Source organism: Podarcis tiliguerta (genome assembly GCF_965153285.1).
Source record: "Podarcis tiliguerta genome assembly, chromosome: 13".
In the NCBI taxonomy this organism is placed as follows: Eukaryota; Metazoa; Chordata; class Lepidosauria; order Squamata; family Lacertidae; genus Podarcis; species Podarcis tiliguerta.
Window position 1 is genome coordinate 9,180,181 of NC_139546.1, and position 25,506 is coordinate 9,205,686.

Here is a 25,506-nt window from a genome sequence, read left to right on the forward strand (position 1 = left end):
GTTCGACAGTGGGATTTGCTGCCAAGGAGTGTGGTGGAGTCTCCTTCTTTGGAGGTCTTTAAGCAGAGGCTTGACAACCATATGTCAGGAGTGCTCTGATGGTGTTTCCTGCTTGGCAGGGGGTTGGACTCGATGGCCCTTGTGGTCTCTTCCAACTCTATGATTCTATGATTCTATGTGGACAGGCTGCTTGGATGAGCGAAACCTGTCTCCTTGCCCATCGTGGCTCATAAAAGTGAGCCAGGAAGGGCTAAGTTAATGGGCTCTGCAGGGTGGTGAACGCTTCCCTCTGTGAGGGAGTCTTCCCAGGCCCTCTTCAAGAGGCGATTATCCAACCGCTTCTTAAAAAAACATCTTTGGACCTCACCACTATGGCCAACCATCACTCCGTTTCAAATTTGTGAAGGGAGCTCTGTGGTGTGACAAAGGTTCAAAGCTCTCATGCAGGGGGAGAGGGAGAAATCATTTTGTTTGACAAGGAAAGGGAAAGACTAAGCTAAACAACAAGGAAGCTATCTCAGCAGGGGAGAACATTCAGGCCATTCGCTTTATCACCTTTTAAACATGGGACTATTTTCAGATGTCAGCATTCAGCCATACAGCTGAAACTCGGAAAATTAGAATAACGTGGAAAAGCTCTTCTGCATTGCTGGGTCTCATGTGTCTCATCTGTCTCTTGGCAAATCTCTTTTCTGATGAGAGCAGCTTTTGCATCTCATTTGGAAACCAAGGACCCAGAGTCTGGAGGAAGAATGGGGAGGCACAAATTGCCAGATGCTTGAAGACCAGTGTGAAGTTTCCACAGTCTGGGTTGATTTGGGGAGCCATGTCGTCAGCTGGTGTTGGTCCACTGTGCTTCATTAAGTCCAGGGTCATCGTAGCCATCTACCAGGAGATTTTGGAGCACTTCATGCTTCCTTCCGCAGACGAGCTTTATGGGGATGCTGACTTCATTTTCCAGCAGGACTTTGTCACCTGCCCACACTGCCAAAAGTACCAAAACCTGGTTCAATGTCCATGGGATTACTGTGCTTGATTGGCCAGCAAACTCACCTGACCTGAACCCCATAGAGAATCTATGGGTCATTGCCAAAAGAAAGATGAGAGACATGAGACCGAGCAATGCAGAAGAGCTGAAGGCTGCTATTGATGCATCCTGGTCTTCCATAACACCTCAGCAGTGCCACAGGCTGATAGCATCCATGCCATACCGCATTGAGGCAGTAATTGATGCAAAAGGGGCCCAAACCAAGTACTGAGTACATATGCATGCTTCTACTTCTCAGAGGTCCAGTATTGCTCTATTTGCAATCCTTGTTTTGCTGATTTCATTTAATATTCTAATTTTCTGAGATTGTTAATTTGGGGTTTTCATCGGCTGTACACCATGATCATCACAATTATAACAAATAAAGGCTTGACGTATCTTGCTTTGCATGTCATGAGTCTATCTCATACATTAGTTTCACCTTTTAAGTTGAATTACTGAAATAAATGAACTTTTCTAAGATATTCTAATTTTCCGAGTTTCACCTGTAATCAGCTCCGACATCACAAAAGAACGTTGTGATTTAATTTTGCCAACAACTAAATCGCAGCAACACAATAGCCCCCATCTTGCCATGTTTACCAGGACGGAAGTCCCACTATGTTTTTTTAATACTACTTCTGGCAGAAATTTGCTTAGGATGGACCTATGCCAAGCGTGTTTAGGAAGAGACCACCCTTCAGAAATCATAGAATTGCAGAGTTGGAAGGGATCTGTTATGTACTAAGCTTGGATCCTAGAACAATAGGCAAGTAGGATCTTTTGTTGTTGTTGTTGTTTAGTCGTTCAGTCGTGTCCGACTCTTCATGACCCCCTTGGACCAGAGCACGCCAGGCACTCCTGTCTTCCACTGCCACCCGCAGTTTGGTCAGATTCATGTTTGTAGCTTCGAGAACACTGTCCAACCATCTCGTCCTCCGTCGTCCCCTTCTCCTTGTGCCCTCCATCTTTCCCAACATCAGGGTCTTTTCCAGGGAGTCTTCTCTTCTCATGAGGTGGCCAAAGTCTTGGAGCCTCAGCTTCAGGATCTGTCCTTCCCGTGAGCACTCAGGGCTGATTTCCTTAAGAATTTATAGGTTTGATCTTCTTGCAGTCCATGGGACTCTCAAGAGTCTCCTCCAGCACCAGAATTCAAAAGCATCAATTCTTCGGCGATCAGCCTTCTTTATGGTCCAGCTCTCACTTCCATACATCACTACTGGAGTAGGATCCTAGGATGCAACAACTGATTGGCCTACAGGAAAAGACCAATCAGGCTCCAGGAGGGAAGCAGTATCAGCCAATCAGACGGGACTCATTGTGTAAATAATGTTTATAAAAGCCTGAGGTTTGGGGGGGCAATTCAATCACTGTTTTACAAGCTGCAATAAAGAGCATGAAATCACTACAGGACTCCGAGTGTATTTCAGGATCCCAAGATTCATCGAGTCCAACTCCTTGCAATGCAGCAATGAAAGAGGGGGGAAATATTTTGCCTTTTCAAATCCCATCAGGGTTTCTGGTTCATTCTGCACTGCCAGATGCTCTCAGCTTTCGTCTTTTAAAATTATGAACCTTGAGAGAAATCAGGTTTGGAAGCCGTTCTATTAGATTTCTTTCGGTCCAAACATCCTGTCTTGCCTGCTTTATTTCAATTTCCTGTTGCATCTCTTTCGAGTTCATGCTATTATTCCTCAGACATGCTGGCATTTGTGCTATTCTTGGTTCTGTGAAGGTTTTTCTCCTCCGCAGTGCCCCTATTTCGGTTCCTGCTGCTTCAAAGTGGCCTTTAAATTATTGTGCGACAGTTTACGAAAGCTCTGTGCCAAGCTAACAGCTTTCTTCCTTTAGTTCTTCCTTCCACACCAGGGGTAGCAAACTTGCAGATTTCCAAGTAATGTTGGCTCCCCATTTCCCATCATTCCCGGAGCATGGCCCGCTATGATGGGAGTTGTAGTCCAACAATACCTGGAAGGCGGCAGGTGAGGCACATTCTGTTCTACATGGAGTTCATGCAGTTCAACAAACAAACAGAAGTCTCCAATATTATCTCCAAGGAGCACGTGGAGCAGTCTGTAACCTGAAGCGTCTGTAACCTGAGGTACCACTGTATTCATTTAATTTGAGAACCCATCCATTCCCCCTTGGTAGGTAGTTCTTTAGCTTTCCATTTAGATCTACTACTATCCTAGCTGTGGTGGTCTCATTTAAGAAAATTCTCTTTTCGATTTCGGTACAGTGGTACCTCGGGTTACATACGCTTCAGGTTACAGACTCCACTAACCCAGAAATAGTACCTCGGGTTAAGAACTTTGCTTCAGGATGAGAACAGAAATCGTGCTCTGGCGGCACGGCGGCAGCGGGAGGCCCCATGAGCTAATGTGGTGCTTCAGGTTAAGAACAGTTTCAGGTTAAGAACGGACCTCCGGAATGAATTAAGTACGTAACCAGAGGTACCACTGTATTTCTTTTCCTAAAAGGCGCAGTAGGTAAGCCTCTGGTTTTTTCCTTAATGGGATTTTAAGCATTTTTTTCAACTCCTCAGCATGTTTCTATGAGGTGTGATCTGATAGATCCTCTGATCCATGGGACCTCATCCCAGGGGGCCATACTTTGCAGCATTCTATCGTTTCTTTTTCCCCCCCATCTTGATATTTTATTAAGGATTTTCTTGTTTTACAGAAGTAAGTGTAATGCCTTGTATTCCCCCCCCCCATGTAACATTTTTACAAATCCATTTCATTTGTTGAGGCATTAGGGGGAGAAGAAAAAGAAAGGAATAAGAAAGGGGGGTGGAGAGAGAGAAGATGGATGGGGGTGGGGTCGGATGGCGGTGTTTCTATTATGTTTAATGTATGTAGAGTTTGGTGTCAGCGTTGCTTGTGTTGTTCACTTGTGTTCCTTTGGTGGTGAGAGAGGTTGGGGTTGGCCTAGGGTGTGATTGTTTGCTTGTGATTGGCTGTGGTGATCTTTGTTTTCGTGTGTGAGTGAGGTGGGTGGGTGTTTTGGATTAGGTTGGCCATATTGATTTGTATGCTGTTGGTGGATTATTGTTATTGTCCTGTTGGGCTGTGTATGCAAAACAATGGGAGAATGACATAGGCTATGAGATTAACCCCACTCAATGGACCAGAATGTGGTCTAAACCCCCCTTTAAATCCATATCAACGAAAAGAAAAGAACTCACACTGAAACTCACCTACAGGTGGTACCTAACACCAAGGAAACTAGCGCTAAAACACCCAGGAACCTCACCAAAATGCTGGAGAGGGTGCACCTCCACAGGCACATACCTCCACATGTGGTGGGAGTGTCCCAAAATCCAACTATTCTGGACAACAGCCATACAAGAAATATGTAAAATAACTAAGCAAGTAATAGACATCACCCCAGAATTGGCCCTACTAAACATCTTCCAAGACAACAATGCCCATTTACACCACAAAGAACTCATAACCCATTCTATCGTTTCTGACAGCTTTGCAGACAACCCGTCCTTGATTTCTTTCTCTGTGATGATCTTTACATAGGTAGTTGCAGTCTATCCCTGAACGAACCATGATGACCATATTTTAAAGTAACAGATCCCTGTGCACTTAGTTTACAAACCGCCTCACGGACCATTCAGCTGCCCTGGTGCATCAATATCAATTGCCCATGTGCCACAGCAAAGGATGGCGTTGCAATTCAGTTGGGAAATGGCTGGCCACAAACTGGGTCTTTTCCCCCCCCCAAAATGGAAGAGGACAGCAAATCCATTGCCAGAACAAATGAGTGTGAGGATAAGCCAGATGGAGAACAGTCTGTTAAATAGGGAAGAGAACAGTTATGTAAATGATAAAAAGAAATGGTTTGCTTGATTTTATACTAGTAGGGTTTCCAGTAACAGGATGAAAGTCGGTAGTTTTAGGATTCTAAATTATCGATTGTTTTCAGTGGGTCTTGCTTCCAGATAACTGCAAAGAACTGGAGCATCAGCAGCTTATTTCCTAGTGGTGGATTTAGTTTAAATTTGTTATAAGAAACAGACATTAAAGGCAGCAAATATGAAGATGGCATTCCTCTCATATTTTCCCAATTTGCAAGGAGTGTCTCAGTAAGTGGGCACATTTTTCTGTTATATTTTTCATCCCCCCCAAAAAAACCCAGAATCATGTCCCCTCCTTATGGAAGTAAAGGTAAAGCGACCCCTGACCATTAGGTCCAGTTGTGGCTGACACTGGGGTTGCGGCGCTCATCTCGCTTTATTGGCCGAGGGAGCAGGCGTACAGCTTCCGGGTCATGTGGCCAGCATAGGCTGCTTCTGGTGAACCAGAGCAGCACACGGAAACACCATTTACCTTCCCGCCAGAGTGGTACCTATTTATCTACTTGCACATTGACGTGCGTTCAAACTGCTAGGTTGGCAGGAGCAGGGACCAAGCAACGGGAGCTCACCCCGTCGCGGGGATTCGAACCGCCGACCTTCTGATCGGCAAGCCCTAGGCTCTGTGGTTTAACCCACAGCGCCACCCGCATCCCCCTTATGGAAGTAGAGTGGTCTATATTCAAGGGCCAAACTACATGCTATATACTAACAGTGCTGTGTGCAGCTTTGCCTCCCAATTTCCTTGAATTTCTAGAGGAACAGGAGCATTCAGGAAGGTGCAGCAGACTTGGGGTTCATTCCTTCCCATCAACAGCTCCTCTCTGAAATGTCCAGACACCCCAGGCTACAAGTGATGGGGAGGAGATCCTATTCTTGCTCGCTCCAGGCCTGACTCCAGTATCATTGGGGCTGCCCTTGAGACTGACCCAGAAACTCCAGCGGGTGCAGAATGCCGCGGCGAGACTCCTTACGGGGTCTTTGCTGCGAGATCACATTCACCCGGTGCTATACCAGCTGCACTGGCTCCCGGTGGACTGCAGGATCAGGTTTAAGGTGCTGGTTTTAACCTTAAAAGCCCTATACGGCCTAGGACCTTCATACCTACGGGACCGCCTCTCCTGGTATGTCCCACGGAGGACCTTACAGTCTTCAAACAAAAACATCTTGGAGGTCCCAGGCCACAGAGAGGTTAGGCTGGCCTCAAGTAGAGCCAGGGCTTTTTCGGCTGTGGCTCCGATCTGGTGGAACGCTCTGTCACAAGAAACTGGGGCCTTGCGGGACTTGACATCTTTCCGCAGGGCCTGCAAGACAGAGCTGTTCCACCAGGCCTTTGGTCAGGGTGCAGCCTGACTCCCTCCTTTGGCAATCTTCACAGATCTTTAGCCTAATGGTTGCCATCAATTTGAGTTGAATTAATTTTATAATGAAATGATTTTAGAATGTTGTGCTATTTTATTGTTGTTGGGGAGGGCGGGATATCAATAAAAATTATTAATTATTATTATTGTTGTTGTTGTTGTTATTATTATCTATCGGAGTGGACAGGATACGGCCTTCAGGAGAGATCTTCAGACCCAGTAACCGAAAGTCAGCGCACGAATTTCATAATTCTCCTCTTCTCTTCCCATACTCTTTTTTTTAAATAATATTTATTACTTTTTGAACAATTTACACAAAACCAAATAAAAACAGAAAGGAAAAACAAACAAAAAGAACAATACAATACAATATAAAGACACTACATAACACTAGACACATTAAACTAACAAAACCAAACAAAAACAATTTAAAACACTCAAACAATTTCAGTATCTTATCTTTCATTCACTTATTTCACCGAGCTCCTCACACCTCCCTTTTCGTATTCCACTTCTGTCAAATGTTTCAGCAATTCCCTTCCATCTTCCTCTGTTATCTGTCCTATAATTATCCTAACACATTCTAACCTTATTTTACCTTTAAAATTCCATTAATCTATTTATACCTAAATCCTTATAACATTTCTACTAAAGCCATATAACTTCATTCCACCATTCTTTTCACATTCATTAATTTTGCAGTATTTCTGTAAATAATCTTTAAACTTTTTCCAGTCTTCTTCCACCGACTCCTCTCCCTGGTCTCAGATTCTGCCGGTCATTTCCGCCATTTCCATGTAGTCCATCAGTTTCATCTGCCATTCTTCCCGGGTGAGTAAATCTTGTGTCTTCCAATACTTCGCGATAAGTACTCTTGCTGCTGTCGTTGCATACCTAAAGAAAGTTCTATCCTTCTTTAGCACCAATTGGCCAACCATGCCCAGGAGAAAGGCCTCTGGTTTCTTCAGGAAGGTATATTTGAATACCTTTTTCATTTCATTCTAAATCATCTCCCAGAATGTCTTAATCATTGAGCATGTCCACCAAAGGTGAAAGAATGTACCTTCAGTCTCTTTACATTTCCAACATTTATTGTCGGGCAGATGATAAATTTTTTCAAGCTTGACTGGTGTCATGTACCACCTCTTCCCATACTTTTTAGATATATAGTCTGTTAAAAGTACGAGCCGTTGTTTTAAACTAAACTTCCAGTGTTGACAGAAAGACAGTGTTTGTGCGTGTGAATTCAGGGAACCCTTTTGTGGCAAGAGATAGTACCTCTGAGGGAAACAGGTCCTCTTGTGATCTGGTGTGAGTCACTTGAAAAAGATGCTTGTATTTATACCTCCCAACCGCCCGACTCTTCATCTCTTCGATTCAGCTGCCGGCATAGGAAGTGTAGACAGTGGAAGTTTCCCCCCATCCTTTTTTCAAATGAGCGCTGGCAGAAATATCAGATTATAACCAACTCTGTTGCAGAGGAGGTGGATTAATCATGCACACTGGCTGAAAGAGACTCTGCTTTTTCCGGCAAGCCAGAGAACAGCCTAGTGCTGAAATCAGATTTTTAAAAATGTAATGCCATCATTACCAGAGAGAGACAAGAGAAAGGTGAGTTCCCTTAGCATGAGATTTCTTTCATTGTCATTGTGTTGCTGTATTTAGTTTCTCATTCAGTGCTGATTTTATTTGGAAGTGTATTCTTAATGTGTGTTTTCTTTCTTTCAAATTCCGTCTGATTTTTAGCATACGGCTTAGTGGCAAAGGAGGAGGCCAGTTTGTAACAGGAACGTTGTACATTACAGGAATTTGTGTATATGTTGTTTCGATGTATGTACTGAAAAACAGAAGATGAGCAGAGCTGTGCATTTTAAAATCAAATATCCAAAAACATTGGGCATTTTGACCACTTCTAAAGTATATGGAAGTTTTGCATACATGCAACTTCAAAGACTGTCGTACGAGTCAGAAAAGAAGAACAAAAAAGAGCAAAGCTTAGAAGCATACACACTCTCAAAGGTCCAGCAGGTTTGGTGGTTGGTTATTTTGTTATTCGCATTGCTCTCTGTCACTAATGTCGCCAGCGGTACTTCATTCGAAGGACAGAATCGTGTCTTTCTTTTCCATCCAAATCTTTGAGCCAGTCCTCCATGCTCCCCTGATCTGAAGGATAATCAACCATCTACTGTCTAGAAACACCCATTTTGATAGCCAAATTTTGATTTGGGGGGGGGGGGATTTGGTTCTGTTACAATTTTCAAGTACAGTGGTGCCTCGCAAGACGATATTAATTCATTCCGCGAGTTTTTTTGTAGAGCGAGTTTTTTCGTCTTGCGATGCACCACGGCGGGGAGGGGTGGGGAGAAGCAGGGCAGCTGCCGCAGCCGGTCCTTGGACTCACCCGTGCCTTGTGGCCACCGCGCGACGCGGCTGCTGGAGGGCGGCGGGGCTCAGGAGCGCGACTCCGGCTGCAACACTGGCTGCTGGCGGCAACGGCTCTCTCAGAGGAGTGCGCGAGGGCGGTGGGCAGCGGCGCGAGGCAGCCGGAAGGTCGACCATCAGCCGGACGGTCGGAGGGAGCCGGAGGAGCCGTCAGCCGGAAGGTGGGAGGGAGCCGGAGGAGCGGGGAAGCGAGCGTGCGACCGTCGCCATGACAGGAGAGGCAGGGCTGTTTCGTCTAGCGAAGCAAGCCCTTTGGAAAATCCGTCTTGCAAAGCACCTCAGAAAACGAAAAACCCTTTCGTCTAGTGAGTTTTAGGTCTTCCGAGGCATTCGTCTTGCAGGGTACCACTGTATTATTCAGTGTTGAGCCTGCTCTCCCTACTCTGATGATGCTGTCCTCAAAGAGGTTCATGGTGCCGAAGGCATCAGAGACGGCGGTATTAAAGCACCATCTCCTTACCCACTACAATAGCAAAATAACAAAATGGGAAAACAAGGGGTTCCTTGCTCATCGTGGCCGGTTCCTGCTGAGGAGGTGTGCCACATACAGTTGACTGATTGCTGTAATTTGAAGCTTCTTTTATTTGGCCTTCCTTGCTGACACCTTTAAACGCTAGCTTGCACTTTTGACTAATGGATGAAGCGGCTCATTCACCACAAAAGTCTTTCATCCGTTATCCTGTGCACACTATGAATGTTGTTGTTGTTTAGTCGTTTAGTCGTGTCCGACTCTTTGTGACCCCATGGACCAGAGCACGCCAGGCACTCCTGTCTTCCACTGCCTCCCACAGTTTGGTCAAATGAATAGATTTCTATGAATAATAATAATAATAATAATAATAAATTTTATTTATATCCCGCCCACCCCAGCCGAAGCCGGGCTCAGGGCAGCTAACAACACTAAAATAGTGCAACATTATAAAAACATTATAAAAAATTAATTAAAATCAAATTCAAAATTGATGGCAACCATAAACTAAAGTTTTGTAAAGATTGCCAAAGGAGGGAGTCAGGCTGCACCCTGACCAAAGGCCTGGTGGAACAGCTGTCTTGCAGGCCCTGCGGAAAGATGTCAAGTCCTGCAGGGCCCTTGTCTCTTGTGACAGAGCGTTCCACCAGGTTGGAGCCGCAGCCGAAAAAGCCCTGGCTCTAGTTGAGGCCAGCCTAACCTCTCTGTGGCCTGGGACCTTCAGGATGTTTTTATTTGAAGACAGTAAGTTCCTCTGTGGGGCATACCAGGAGAGGCGGTCCTGTAGGTACGAGGGTCCTAGGCCATATAGGGCTTTGAAGGTTAAAACCAGCACCTTAAACCTGATCCTGTACTCCACCGGGAGCCAGTCCAGCTGGTATAGCACCGGGTGAATGTGATCTCGCAGCAAGAACGCCGCGGCATTCTGCACCCGCTGGAGTTTCTGGGTCAGTCTCAAGGGCAGCCCCACGTAGAGCGAGTTACAATAATCCAGTCTGGAGGTGACCGTCGCGTGGATCACAGTTGCTAGGTCAGGGCGAGAGAGGTACAGTGGTACCTCGGGTTAAGAACTTAATTCATTCTGGAGGTCTGTTCTTAACCTGAAACTGTTCTTAACCTGAAGCGCCACTTTAGCTAATGGGGCCTCCTGCTGCTGCCGTGCCGCCAGAGCACAATTTCTGTTCTCATCCTGAAGCAAAGTTCTTAACCCAAGGTAATATTTCTGGGTTAGCGGAGTCTGTAACCTGAAGTGTCTGTAACCTGAAGCATCTGTAACCCGAGGTACCACTGTAAAGGTAAAGGACCTCTGACAGTTAAGTCCAGTCACAGACGGCTCTGGGGTTGTGGCGCTCATCTCGCTTTACAGGCCCAGGGAGCTGGCGTTTGTCCGCAGACAGATTTCCCAGGTCATGTGGCCAGCATGACTAAGCTGCTTCTGCCGAACCAAAGCAGCGCACAGAAACGCCATTTACCTTCCCGCCGGAGCGGTACCTATTTATCTACTTGCACTGGCATGCTTTCGAACTGCTAGGTTGGTAGGAGCTGGGACAGAGCAGCAGGAGCTCACCCCATCCTTCTGATCGGCAAGCTCAAGAGGCTCAGTGGTTTAGACCACAGCGCCGCCCGCGTCCCCCTTTCTATGAATAGGTAACGGAAAGTTGCTTGATATACTGAATCACCTGTTAGTGAATAAAGCAGTCTCCCCCACCCTCTTTTCACAGACTTGGCTTCGATGTCCTTGGTTTCTTCAGCTTTAAGCCCAACGAGAAGAGATGGATATAAATATCTCTTTGCTGTCCAATATCTGTTCAGCCACCTTGTCCTTGGTCAAAGCAGGAACCAATCAGACAGAAGCAGGCATTGGATTCCAGCAGGTGGCAATTGGACTGATACTCGCTTTTATAGATTTGGCGACTCTTTTGGGAAACACAGTGGTGTTTATCTGCCCCTTGGTGGAGAAGAGGCTTCGAACAGTCACCTATATGTTCATCATGTCCTTAGCAATGGCAGATTTTCTTGTGGCTTGCCTGGTGATGCCATTTAGGTAAGAAATCTGACAAAGGTAAGCTGCTTCCTGGGGTTTGGGATTTAATCTATTTTATTTAAATAGATTCTATTAAAATAGAATCAGGAATTATTTTAACAATCCAATCAAATCACATTAAGTATTCCAAATTATACAAATACATATCATATAGTCCAAATATTCTGCCAAATTAACTGGAATACAAAAATGGGAGGTGGGAGGAGGTCGAGGACATAAGTCATTGAAAGATAAAGATATGAAAAATGGATGTGTTTTTAAATGTTTTTGCTTTTTCTTGTTGTGTGGATGTAGCTTTTTCTTCTTTTTTTCTTTTATTTTTGATGTATTATCTCTTAATTTTTTTATTTTCTTTTTTTATATACTGTCTTTTTCTTTTCTTTTGTAACTATAAAACCTTTAATAAATATTATTTTTTTAAAAAAAACAAATATTCTGCCAAATTATAAATTTTTGTTGGGGCTTCCTATGCTTCAGGTTCAGTGGGGTGCTAATCATCCTATGTTTCTACTGCCTTGAGTTTCCAATAGTTCCTTCTTTAAATCTTTCTGTTGTTCTCCTTCCTTTTTTCGTGGCCTCTGAGTTGTTTCCACAGGCGAGTTGAAATAAACAATAATGTGCTTCTGTGTGAAATTTGCATGACTCTCCTTTTTTTTGCAGCTGGTATGTTTGTTGTTTGCAGAATGTCCTCACACGCTGGTGTTCATGCCGAATCAATCCAAAAGTCCTTCTCTGGTGGCAGACGCCATCTTCACTCAGTTCTGATGAAATAAAATCTGGGCGTTTGCTCATTAATTTTCTCAGACAGGTTGCATCAAACATTAGTCTTTCTAGGGGAGATTTGCCAAATCAGACTTGAAGTACAGGTATAATAACAAATTAAGTGCTCGCCTCCCCCAAGACTATTTATCTCCGCAACTCGTTCTTTCCCATAATGGCGGATCCAGAGGCTAACGAGATCCTGCTTCTTCCTAATATCAATATTTGGAGAGTTTTTTATCTTCTTCCAAACATTTCAAAAAACAAACGCTTTAGTTATATAGTATTATTCTTTCTACACAGTTTATATTTTCCCATCTCACTTGCTGTAAATAATGTAAACGGTTCTTCGGGGGGGGGGGTTGTTAGGTATTATCGTAGTAGATTGGGGTTTAATCTAGTTGCACGTTGCTATTCCCTGTGCCATTGATACTGAAAGCATAGAATAGATGGTTAGAAATAAGCTGGAAATATTTTACCAATACAGAGTGTCAGGAAAGAGCTGGGCATCTTCTAGAATGCCTCCAGTTCACACAAGGTCAACAATAAATCTGGCCACGTCCCTGTGTGCCATTGACCCATGTTCCAGAATCCACAGCTGGCATGCAAGCCATTTCTTTGCAGACAAACCAAGGTGGCCATGTTTTCCCTGGAGATGCAAAGCTTGAAAATCAGTCTTGAAAAAAAACCCAAGTCAATAGTTAACTGATTGTAGAGCATGCTGAGAGAACTGCCTCAAAAGGAATGCCATTAGACAGCCCTGATGCTAGTATTCCTGAAAAAGCGTCTCCACCCCCATCGTTCAGCCCGGACACTGAGGTCCAGCTCCGAAGGCCTTCTGGCGGTTCCCTCGTTGCGAGAAGTGAGATTACAGGGAACCAGGCAGAGGGCCTTCTCGGTGGTGGCACCCGCTCTGTGGAACACCCTCCCACCAGATGTCAAGGAAATACAGTCGTACCTTGGAAGTCTAAAGGAATCCGTTCCGGAAGTCGGTTCGACTTCCAAAACGTTAAAAAACCAAAGTGTGGCTTCTGATTGGCTGTAGGAAGCTCCTGCAGCCAATCAGAAGCTACGGAAGCCCTGTCAGATATTTAGCTTCCAAAAATCATTCAGAAACCAGAACACTCACTACCGGGTTTCGATCGTTCGGGAGCTAAGGCATTCAAGATCCAAGGTACGACTGTAAACAACTATTAGACTTTTAGAAGACATCTGAAGGCAGCCCTGTTTAGGGAAGCTTTTAATTTTTGATATAATAATAATAATGATAATGATAATGATAATAATAATAATAATAATAATAATAATAATAATAATAATAATAATAATAATTTATTTATACCCCACCCATCTGGCTGGGTTTCCCCAGCCATTCTGGGCGGCTTCCAACAGAACACTAAAATACAATAACCTATTAAACATTAAAAGCTTCCCTAAGCAGGGCTGCCTTCAGATGTCTTCTCAAAGTTTGGTAGTTGTTGTTCTCTTTGACTTCTGGTGGGAGAGCGTTCCACAGGGCGGGTGCCACTACCGAGAAGACCCTGTGCCTGGTTCCCTGTAACTTGGCTTTATCATGTTTTTAATATTCTGTTGGGAGCTGCCCAGAGTGGCTGGGGAAACCCAACCAGATGGGTGGAGTATAAATAATAAATTATTATTACTGGACCTATGTTCGGTATTCTCCCCGCATAGTTGTGATGTGAAGGCTGGGAGGAAAACAGCAAAGTGGCGCCAGCCATCGACTTAAGCTTCATCTCTTGGTCTCTCCTTTCAGCATCGTTTATGAAGTGACTGGCATGTGGATGTTTGGGAGAGAGTTCTGCAAAGTCTGGATCTCATTTGACGTCATGTTCTGCACGGCTTCCATCGTCACCTTGTGTTTCATTAGCCTGGACAGATACTGTTCTGTTGTAACACCCTATCGTTATTCAAAGAGGATGTCGCGACAAAGGCAAGTATGTTGGGTCCCCCTTGTTGGAGCAGAGCTGCCGAAGCCTCTTTGGAAGACTGACAAAGCTTCTGTTGCAAAACCTGATTTGCAGGTTTTAAGGATTGAGAAAATGCCATTGTTGCTCTTGCAACTCAGGAGGAAGTGAAAACCTAAGAGCCATTTCATTAATACAGTGGTACCTCAGGTTACAGACGCTTCAGGTTACAGACTCCACTAACCCAGAAATAGTACCTCAGGTTAAGAACTTTGCTTCAGGATGAGAACAGAAATCGTGCTCCGGCGGCGCAGCGGCGAGAGACCCCGTTAGCTAAAGTGGTGCTTCGGGTTAAGAACAGTTTCAGGTTAAGAACGGACATCCAGAATGAATTAAGTTCTTAACCCGAGGTACCACTGTACCTTTCGGCTTCAAAATATAAGCTGTCGTCAAATATACATATATGTAACTGTTTTATGTATGATATCATAAATAGCATCAGGATTCCTCATGGGATGAATAATAATGATAATAACCATAATAATAATGTGCAGTCTTATGTCTGAAGGTGAATTGCATAAATTTTACCTTCATCGCCAGCTGGAAACCTGTATGGCCAGCCATGGGACCTTAAAAGGGTTCTGTGGTTGAGAAAAGGAGGTGGCATATCACTTAACTGGTTCAAAAACATTAGGATCTTCTACAAAAATTGTTTTTTTGTTTTCTTTAAAAAATGATATTTATTAAATATTTAATAGTTACAAAAAGAAAAAGAAAAAAGAAAAAAAGAAACAATAAAAGTTTAACAAACAATACATCAAAAAGAAAAAGAAAAAACAATACCACAAAACAAGAAAAAACTAAAACACATCCAATTTTCATTTCATTATCTTTCATATGCTTGTTTCCTCGACTTCCTCGCACCTCCCTTTTTTGTATTCTAGTTCAAATTAGCTAGTTCAACAAATCCTTTCCCTCTTTCTCAATTTTTGTTCTATAATTTATCCTAACACAATTTAACTTTAAATTTTCCACTTTAGCGCATTAACAATTAATATTCATATCATTCTTAATAACACTTCTGCTAAAACCATGTAACTTCATTCCAATATTCTTCTAACATTCATTAATTTTGCAATATTTCTGTAAATATACTCCCCCCCCCCCAATCTTCTTCCATCGACTCTTCTCCCTGGTCTCGGATTCTGCCAGTCATTTTTGCCATTTCCATGTAGTCCATCAGCTTCATCTGCCATTCTTCCCGGGTGGGTAGATCTTGTGTCTTCCAATACTTTGCGATGAGTATTCTTGCTGCTGTTGTGGCAGATATTCTACAAAAATTGAATCCTAAAGCCAGTGAGTGATCTGCAACCCAAGAAGTTGGTGCTTCGAATCTTTTCTCTTCCAAGAAACCAACAGGTGGCTTCAGACAAACAACTAAGCCTCAGTCTCCCTTCTGCTGTACTTACGCAAAACGGACTCATGTGCAACCGCGTATGTGTGCAGCAGCAGGAAATATATAGATGCAAACCAGGAAGTGCTGGAAAAGGTGCAGTCTTTGTGGCTTGCAAGGAGACAACCTCTCCTCCCCCAGAGCTCAAAGAGGACTTCAGTGAGGGTGGAGGAAGCCCCAAAGAGATGGGAGGTGCAGCAGGGCTTTAGTTTACACTGCTGAGCCCCCCTGCCTAGCAAGCGATGTGACACAACAGCAGCAGTCACTTTTCTGCATGGCCTCCAGACTAGTTGAAAAGTGTTATGTGGGCTGAATAAGGCAAGATGGATGGACTTTCTGTTGGAGGGTGGCACTGCGGGAAAGCTTGGAAAAGTGGAGTTCCGTAACCTCAAAGAGACTGTGGAGTATGCTTTGGAATACCTCTTGGATTATAATTTTGAACATGGAGTACGGGTAATCATGTTGAAATCGAACAAAGGAGCTGCCGAGAAGAAAGCCCTTGGGGATTTAATTTTAGGTACTGAAAGAAATCCGCAGACAGAACAGGGAGAAGAGCTAAGAGCCTCGGACATAAGAGCACCAGGTTGATGGAATTAATGGAACTGACAGAAAAGACTGATAAAATTGGCAGAAAAGACTGATAAAATCCAAAACCAGAGGGAATTTTTTTAAACAGTACTTAGTATAATATTGTATAATTAAGGAATGTTGGAAGATGGTGGAATGAATTTATATGACTTTAGTGGAAATATGATAAGGATTTGAGATTTTAGGATTTAAGGGTATAAGATTTGAGGTTTTTCTCCTTTCTCTTTTTATTAGATTGGAGTATAGATAATCTTTTAGATGTTGATGGGAAGATGAGGTTTAAATGGATTAAGATAAGTGAGTAAGCAGTGAAAGATGGAAATAATTTGCTGACTTAATTATTAACTGGAATACAAAAAGGGAGGTGGGAGGAGGTCGAGGAAATAAGTTATTGAAGGATGGAATTCTGAAAAATGGAAGTGTTTCTTTTTTAAATGCTTTTGTTTTTTTTCTTCTGTTGGTGGGGTGGAGGTGTGGTTTTTATGTATTTTTAATTTTTTTCTATCCTTGTTTTTTTCTTTATATTACTGTATTTTGTTTTTTTCAATTTTTTTCTGTATTTGTTAAAATTGGAATAAATATTATTTAAAAAAAAGAAAAAAAGAAAAGTGTTATGTGGGGAGTGGGAAAGCGGGGGGGGGGGAGGGGAGTTTATTTAGAGGCTTTTTAGAGGGTGCTGCCCACTCGAGATTTCTACTTATGTACGCAGGGGCCCAGAACGCGACAGGGGAGAACGCCTGTACAGTGGTACCTCTGGATGCGAACGGGATCCGTTCTGGAGCCCTGTTCGCATCCTGAAGGGAACGCAAGACGTGCCTGCGCGTGCCATGTTTCACCGCTTCCGCGCATGACGTCATTTTGAGCGTCTGCGCATGCGGCAAAACCCAGAAGTAACGCGCTCCGTTACTTCCGGGTCGCTGCGGAGCGCAACCCAAAAATATTTAAGCTGAAGCGTATTCATCCCGAGGTATGACTGTATAGGATAAGCAAAGGCAGCGACAACTTTACTAAGATAACGTGAACATCCTTGAACATTCTAAATCAGTCTGTACATGACAAATATTCTAATGACAATAAAGCAACGTTTTCTTTTTGGCAACCCTGGAGCAGAAGCATGCATCGAAAATCCTGATCTTTCCTCATTTTCCTTTTTTTTAAAAAAATATATATTTATTAAAATTTTCAACATATTACAAAAATTAAAGAGTAAAGAAGAATAAAAAGAAAAAGAAAATACAAAATAAAAACAGTTAAAAACAAATCAGTCTTTCCATATCTTATCTTTCCTTTACTTATTTCCCTGACCTCCTCACGCCTCCCTTTCTTGCATTCCAATACAATTGGTTAATTCAGCAAATCCTTTCCCTCTTTAATTTTATCTTAATCTTTTATCTTAATATATTATAGCTTTAAATTATCGCCTGCTAACAATCCATTTTTACATATTCCTTAACCTTGCTGCTAAAAATCCCACTTGACTTCAATCCAGCATCATTCTAACATTCATTAATTTTACAGTATTTCTGTAGATAGTCTTTAAATTTCTTCCAATCTTCTTCCACTGACTCTTCTCCCTGGTCTCGGATTCTGCCGGTCATTTCCGCCAATTCCATATAGTCCATCACCTTCATCTGCCATTCTTCCAGAGTGGGTTATTCTTATGTCTTCCAATACTTCACGATAAGTATTCTTGCTGCTGTTGTAGCATACATAAAGTTCTATCCTTCTTTAACACCAATTGGCCAACCATGCCCAGGAGAAATGCCTCTGGTTTCTTCAGAAAGGTATATTTAAATACCTTTTTCATTTCATTATAAATCATCTCCCAGAAAGCCTTAATCCTTGGGCACGTCCACCAAAGGTGAAAGAATGTGCCTTCAGTTTCTTTACATTTCCAGCATTTATTATTGGGCAGATGATAGATTTTTGCTAGCTTGACTGGTGTCATGTACCACCTGTATATCATTTTCATAATATTCTCTCTTAAGGCATTACATGCCGTAAATTTCATACCTGTGGTCCATAACTGTTCCCAGTCAGCCAACATTATGTTATGTCCCTTTCCTCATTTTCCATCCGCAAGGTGGCCAAAAGCATTGGCTCATCTTCAGCACCTACGCACCAGTTACAGCAAGTGGGATGTAGCAACAGGTATCCCAAGAATTCTTTTCTTTTCATTTACAGGTGCATCATAATGACCTGCGCTGTCTGGATCTATTCTTCCTTGATTTCCTTTTTGCCCATCATGAAAGGCTGGAATGAGATACCCGGCGTGGATTTTGACGAGAGCAAAGAGTGCGTCTTTGTCACCAACTGGGTTTTCGCCATTGTAGCTTCAGCTCTGGCCTTCTTCATCCCCTTCGCCATCATGTGCAGTATGTACTTCTTCATCTACCGTGCATCCAGACTCAAGGCCTCCCGCATCGTCTCTCAGACCCTCGACCTTCACTACCATCCACAGAGTAAACGCCAGAACAGCCTGCAGCTGGAAAACAAGGCAACTCGCACCATCAGCATCCTCATATCTGTCTTCGTACTGTGTTGGCTGCCGTATTTTGTCTTCAACGTATGGTTGGCCACCAACGGGGCCAATTCCCCCAGCAAAGTTCTTCTTGGCACTTTCAAGATCATCACCTGGCTGGGCTATTGCAATTCCACAATCAACCCAATGCTCTATGCTTTCCTCAACCGGGACTTTCAGCGAGCTTTGAAGAAGCTGCTGAGCTGCAGGCGCGGGTCTCAAGTGGACATGGGCGAGGATATCGTTTCGATAGTGACGTTCACAAAGACGGCTCAAGACCCCAGAGTGCAAGGGGAAAGAAGATCTATGTTCTGCAACTCTGATTAAGTCTTCACACGTGTGGGCAGGAGGAGAGTCACTGGAATCCTTCACCCAGTGGCGTAGCGTGGGGGGTGCAGGGGGGCCCGGCCGCAACATCTGGGGGAGGGGGCGCGCTCGCACTCACAGCTCTGTGCCCCTCCCTGGCTCACTCACTCTCTCTCACTGCAGTGCTGGCTGTGCGAATCCGAGCCGCCGGGTCGCCGCCCACTGTGGAGGGGAGGGTGCCAGGCGTGCGGTGCGGTGCGGAGAGAGCGAGGGACTATCTGGGGGAGGGACAGTGCAGCGGGGGGGGGGGCGCAAATTACTTGCCTTGCCCCGGGTGCTGACAACCCACGCTACGCCACTGCCTTCACCATCCAGTATGAGAACCCTAAATATAAAATGGGTTTTGGGCTGAACTTGTATTGCAAAACATAAGCATGGTGAAGTTTTTTCTTGTACAGCAGGTGAATAGCTACAGGGGGAAATAGCTAGAATATGCCAACAAAAGAAGCCATTGATTATTCTAGCTGGGGCTGGATTTGAGCCCTTTCTGTGCCAAATGTAGCAGAGTACCAGTTGAGTCCATTAAGCTACAGACCTGGGTTTTAGCTTTCTATAAAACACAGCCATTCTGAAAGATGGCTGCAACAGCCTTTGCCATGATTACCGTTATTCCCTTTGGCTCAGTTTCTCCACCGCTATTTTCGATGCTGTCTCCAGCTTAAATCTCCGCTTGAATCAATGGCTAGGTAGGGTTGGTATTCTTTTGGTCTGTTTTTGTTCCTCGCTAGTGTCCTTCTTATGGGGATGCGGGTGGCACTGTGGGTAAAAGCCTCAGCGCCTAGGGCTTGCCGATCGAAAGGTCGGCGGTTCGAATCCCCGCGGCGGGGTGCGCTCCCGTTGTTCGGTCCCAGCGCCTGCCAACCTAGCAGTTCGAAAGCACCTCCGGGTGCAAGTAGATAAATAGGGACCGCTTACTGGCGGGAAGGTAAACGGCGTTTCCGTGTGTTGCGCTGGCTCACCAGATGCGGCTTTGTCACGCTGGCCACGTGACCCGGAAGTGTCTCCGGACAGCGCTGGCCCCCAGCCTCTTAAGTGAGATGGGCACACAACCCTAGAGTCTGTCAAGACTGGCCCGTACGGGCAGGGGTACCTTTACCTTTAGTGTCCTTCTTAAACCTCTGAAGGGACAACTGCAGAAAACTTTTGAGAATCGATGGTCTAGGATTAACCACAAAATGAAGACCTTTCTGGTCAACCCCCTGGTAATATACCGTATTACCGTATTACAAGACGCACCTAGTTTTTGGAGGAGGAAAACAAGAAACAAAAATATTCTGAATCTCAGAAGCCAGAACAGCAAGAGGGATCGCTGCGCAGTGAAAGCAGCAATCCCTCTTGCTGTTCTGGCTTCTGGGATAGCTGCGCAGCCTGCATTTGCTCCATAAGACGCGCACACATTTCCCCTTACTTTTTAGGAGGGAAAAAGTGAGTCTTATAGAGCAAAAAATATGGTAAATTGCATTATACTTCGTAAATAGCAGCAGAAATCAGAATATACTGTCTAGGATCCAAAGGTGCTATGGGATGTTTTCAGTTCTTCTTCCTATTGCAGCCTGCAAAAAAAGAGGTTAGTATGGCTTGGGTAACCCTCCAGAGTTAGGTACAATGTGAAGGATGCGATCCATCTGTGAGACAGAGAAATATTTGGCAAAGATGCATGGCTCTTCGGATTGCAACCAATGGAAAACGGCAAAAGGAGTTACACTGGTTATTATTTAGGGGGCGGGGAAACAACTGCATCTAAATAAAAAAAGACTTTATTAAATCAGACTTGAAAAAAGTCACAGTAATTAAATGCACCTAACAATTGTTCCAAGTGCATACTGTACACCGCCAACCCAAATGGATTGATCTTGCCATTTTATAAATAAAATTAACATATTTACAGTGAGAAAAGGGTGTTATTAAGCTGTAACATCCTGGTAAAGAAATGTGTCAGAATGATTACTACAAGCCTGCCAAGATTACAGTGGATGCTACATCCAGGAAATACAAAAAAATAATAATGAATTAATGCTTAATTTGTTATTGTTGTAATTCGAACCCAGGTTCAACCAGATTTTTTATTGCTAAATCTTCTTCCATCTTCATCTAAACACTTTTCAATAACTTCTACTGTGTAGAAACAAATCACCATTTGCTCTAGAACTGGCTACCAATAGTAAAACTATTCTTACTTTATCCTCCAGGGACAAAATATAGAGGGGTTTTTTAAATATATTTTAAGCTTGTTTTAAAGGTCTTCATGTCTTAAATGAATGTAATCAGGACCTAGATGTCAGAGTTAGAGAGACCACTTGGTTCTATAAAAATACAGAATTTAATTCTATTTACATAACAGGCATCCTTTCCAAATTCCCTAGAAAATATTAACACAATCCAAACACCAAAGGGTGTATCGCAGCTAAGGTAGGCCAAGTTATGGTGTGAAAGTCATCTGAAAAGCGTTAAACAGAAACGATTAGCTTTGTCCCATGATAATTGTGTGCATAAAACTGAAATGAGAAAATAAAGCTCTGAGCAGGAATATTCCAGTGACATTGCTTGATGCTGGATTATCCTGCCGGGTGACCACTCTGAGATCTGTCCAGTGTGCTCATAATAATTGTGCCATCTTATTTACTCAGCTATCTTGAATGCTTCATTCCGGATGTACTCATTGTCCGTGACCTTTGCCTGAGCACAGGCGTTGCTGGGAACTCGACATCTTCAAATAAAGGGTTCTCAATGATCTCTGCAGCCTCTGGTCTTTCCGTGGGGCTTGGAGACAGCATGTGCTTTACCATTGCATACTAAATGGAAAATAAGGGAAATCTGTGAGATTTCAGACAGTGGAGATGTTTTCAGTTATCCTCAGTGCCCAGCTCTAGTCTGCCTCCCGACCACAAAAGAAATGCAAAGACTCTCTTTGCACTGCGTTTGAGAAGCAATTTGGGCTCATTGTAACCCCAATCTTTTATTTTCAAATTCCAGTGATTAAATACCGTATTTTTTGCTCCATAAGATGCACTTTTTTCCTCCTAAAAAGTAAGGGGAAATGTGTGTGTGTCTTATGGAGCAAATGGCGCTGTGCAGAGCCTCTTCAGCGAAGCGGGAAGAGAAATGGTAGAAGCTCTGTTCCCGCTACCACTTCGCTGGAGAGGCGCTGCGCAGAGATGGAGAGATTTTTTTCTTGTTTTCCTCCTCTAAAAACTATGGAGGGACCCGGGTGGCGCTGTGGGTAAAAGCCTCATCGCCTAGGACTTGCCAATCGAAAGATCAGCGGTTCGAATCCCCGCTGCGGGATGCGCTCCCGTCGTTCGGTCCCAGTGCCTGCCAACCTAGCAGTTCAAAAGCACCCCCGGGTGCAAGTAGATAAATAGAGACCGCTTACTAGCGGGAAGGTAAACGGCGTTCCGTGTGCTGCGCTGGCTCGCCAGATGCAGCTTGTCACGCTGGCCACGTGACCCGGAAGTGTCTGCGGACAGCGCTGGCTCCCGGCCTATAGATTGAGATGAGCGCACAACCCTAGAGTCTGGCAAGACTGGCCCGTATGGGCAGGGGTACCTTTACCTTTAAAAACTATGGTCGGGTGCATCTTATAGAGTGAAAAATACGGTACATATTTTTACTTATTACTTACTTCTCTTGGAGTTCTTAAGACTCCTTTTCTCCTTTGCAAAACTCTAAGGGATTTTTTTTTTAAATGAACAATTTTCTCAATGAAATGAATTATAATTAACTCAGGTTTTTGCCCAACAGAATGGTAGGGAGGTACCTGATATTTCTATCTCTGAAGCTAAGATAGAAAACCTGATAGAAAGCTGCTTGTGGAACCCACACAAACTGATTTAATTAATATTAAGGAGAGCTGGTGCTTCTAACTTTTGGGTTATTTGGGTGTTGTGTGGACACAGTGGTGCCTAAAGGTAAAGGGACCCCTGACCATTAGGTCCAGTTGTGACCGACTCTGGGGTTGCGGCGCTCATCTCGCTTTATTGGCCGAGGGAGCCGGTGCACAGCTTCCGGGTCATGTGGTCAGCATGACTAAGCCGCTTCTGGCGAACCAGAGCAGTGCACGGAAACGCTGTTTACCTTTCCGCCGGAGCGGTAGCTATTTATCTACTTGGACTTTGACGTGCTTTTGAACTGCTAAGTTGGCAGGAGCTGGGACTGAGCAACGGGAGCTCACCCCGGCATGGGGATTCGAACCGCCAGCCTTCTGATCGGCAAGCCCTAGGCTCTGTGGTTTAACCCACAGCACCACCCGCGTCCCACAGTGGTGCCTAGCCCCTGTTAAATTAATATTGTGGATTTCTCCACTTATTTCTATATGCAGCATTTAAAAATATTTTATTATATGTCCCACTTACTTTTTTCCTGCAGAGGTTTTGTACCTTAGGGTCAACCTGAGTCTACTGATAATTCCTCTCTTGTGTGTGGCTGGTGCAGTTTTGACTACATAAGCATGTGACTGGGAATACTTAATCAGTAATTAAAAGGACTGGATTGCTTGTGCATAGCAAATAAAAGGATGGGCAAAATACATTCCTTTTAATGTGGTGTCAGTCTTAAATAAATGATTTAATGACACACAGTACTACTGTTAGGAGAGCAAGCATAAACCAGAAATGAAGAACAAATAAGATGCAATGGAATCCCTTTCAACTTTAATTCCTTATGGACTTATTTCATTAATATCAATTGACGTCATGATAAAAATCGTCCCCCTTTGAAATCACAATAAGTTAGGTGAATTTTCTAATGAAGTGATGAACCACCATTATTTATTTCAGCTTGTTAAAATGTTATCCCCCAAGATAAAAAAAAAAATCCACAGCTTAAAACTATAATCCAAGCAAAGTTTGAAAATAAACCACACAACCAGACCAAAGTTATATTAAAACTTACCTCCTGTGGATATTTCTGAATGAAGAGTGGCGGGAAAGTCAAGTTCCTTACTTCGCTCAATGTCTGTAACAAGAAAGAAAAAAAAGCCTTTGTATTGTCATTTGAAACATTGTTTTTTTACAAGCCATACACTTGCTTTAGCTTGAAGCCCTGAACTGTAATTCTTTAGATAACAAAAGCAGAAATCACATTTCCCACGGTGCACAGAACCGTGCAGATCCTAAACTATGTAAGCTGTCGCACATTTCTAGCAGTGCCGCGGGCCTTCTGGCGGTTCCCTCATTGCGAGAAGCGAGGTTACAGGGAACCAGGCAGAGGGCCTTCTTGGTAGTGGCGCCCGCCCTGTCGAACACCCTCCCACCAGATGTGAAGGAAATAAGCAGCTATTTTATCTTTAAAAGACATCTGAAGGCAGACCTGTTTGGGAAAGTTTTTAAGTTTGATGTTTTATTATGTTTTTAATATCCTGTTGGGAGCCACCCAGAGTGGCTGGGGAGGCCCAGCCAGGTAGGTGGGGTATAAGTAATAAATTATTATTATTATTATTATTATTATTATTATTACACTACCTCTGTTATTTATCCCATCACACATTGAATTTTAGATTGAAAACCATCAGTTGGAATTTTGTAATTCTGTGCGCCAAAGGGTCTGCCCTGCTACTGAAATAGCAAATATTTCACTGTATGGATAAATTATAAAAATCATGAACATTTCTATCTGCACAGTTGTATTAAAATACTCCAGTTATTTGAGGTCTTCCTAGATCAGGGATAAGCAACCCAAAGCCTGTGTGCCGGATGTGGCCCAATCGCCTTCTCAATCCAGCCCACGGGCGGTCCAGGAGTCAGCGTGTTTTTACATGAGTAGGATGTGTCCTTTTATTTAAAATGCATCTCTGGGTTATTTCTGGGGCATAGGAATTCGTTCATTTCTCCCTTCCCCCCCCCCCAAAAAAAAATAGAGTCCGGCCCACCACATGGTCTGAGGGACAGTGGACTGGCCCACAGCTGAAAAAGGTTGCTGACCCCTGTCCTACATACATAAAAATTTAAGGTGTCATCACACTTTGCCGTTCATTTGACCGCCAATAGGTGGTCACAGTAACTGCCATGGATGCTGTAGTTCAGATTCCTGCATTATAAAGGGGTTGGACCAGATGACCACTGGGGTGCCCCCAACTCTACAATTTTATGGATGGCCAGCCCAGGAGAGCTGTTTAATGAAGGGGGGGGGGAGCAGGCAGTGTGCTGGATCCAGTCTCTCCCCCCGCCAATTGAATTCTTTTGGGTTTGGTACACATTTCAGGTTCCATGGAAGCTCGTATCCCTTTTACAGTGGTGCCTCGGAAGACGAAATTAATTCGTTCCGCGAGTCTCTTCGTCTAGCGGTTTTTTTCATCTTGCGAAGCAACCCTATTAGCGGCTTAGCGCTATTAGCGGTTTAGCAGCTATTAAAGGCTTAAGGGATTAGCGGATTAGCTGCTAAAAGGCTATTGTGGGTTCGAGGACCCGAGCCCCGCGATTTGGAATGAATACACAAGGACACGTGATATAAGGTTTATGGGCAAGGAAAGGCCACAACTTTTATTGGTTACAGCAGTGAAAAGGTATTGGCTTAGGCATTGGATGTCCACAACAAAGGGGGTTGAATCACCAGTAGGTGGAGCCTGTTGATGCTAATCCAACTATAGGCTCTCCCCTGATGTCACCGAGGGTCGTGCCATGGCCTCCCGCCAAGCAGGCATCGGACAGAATACACGACCGCCAGATTCCTTTAACGGAATACCCAAAAAA

General features: G+C 43.9%; 2 protein-coding genes and 1 long non-coding RNA gene across 5 annotated transcripts in view; 1 reads left to right on the plus strand and 2 right to left on the minus strand.

The window, feature by feature from the left end:
• The window catches only part of LOC310661726, a 313,777-nt gene that overhangs the window by 181,065 nt on the left and 107,206 nt on the right, over window positions 1-25,506 (minus strand). The gene's annotated exons all lie outside the window — the stretch shown is intronic.
• LOC310661661 (histamine H2 receptor-like) lies at window positions 7,672-18,821 on the plus strand. Of its 2 annotated transcripts, XM_083408077.1 has the most exons (4): window positions 7,672-7,864; window positions 10,886-11,208; window positions 13,742-13,918; window positions 18,118-18,821. In XM_083408077.1, the coding sequence occupies exons 2-4, from the start codon at window positions 10,937-10,939 to the stop codon at window positions 18,779-18,781; spliced, it is 1,113 nt and encodes a 370-aa protein (XP_083264203.1). In that variant the 5' UTR covers window positions 7,672-7,864; window positions 10,886-10,936; the 3' UTR covers window positions 18,782-18,821. The 2 variants fall into 2 exon arrangements, 1 of the variants encoding a protein (XP_083264203.1); XR_014504009.1 differs by lacking the exons at window positions 7,672-7,864; window positions 18,118-18,821 and having other exon boundaries at window positions 11,103-11,226; window positions 13,742-13,848.
• The window catches only part of EIF2AK3 (eukaryotic translation initiation factor 2 alpha kinase 3), a 43,922-nt gene continuing 38,975 nt past the window's right edge, over window positions 20,560-25,506 (minus strand). For both annotated transcript variants that reach the window (XM_083407499.1, XM_083407500.1), the window contains exons 16-17: window positions 23,711-23,773; window positions 20,560-21,612 (exon numbers count right to left, since the gene is read on the minus strand). In XM_083407499.1, coding sequence (XP_083263625.1) covers window positions 21,448-21,612; window positions 23,711-23,773 — 228 coding nt within the window. In that variant the 3' untranslated portion in view covers window positions 20,560-21,447. The remainder of the gene's footprint in view (window positions 21,613-23,710; window positions 23,774-25,506) is intronic.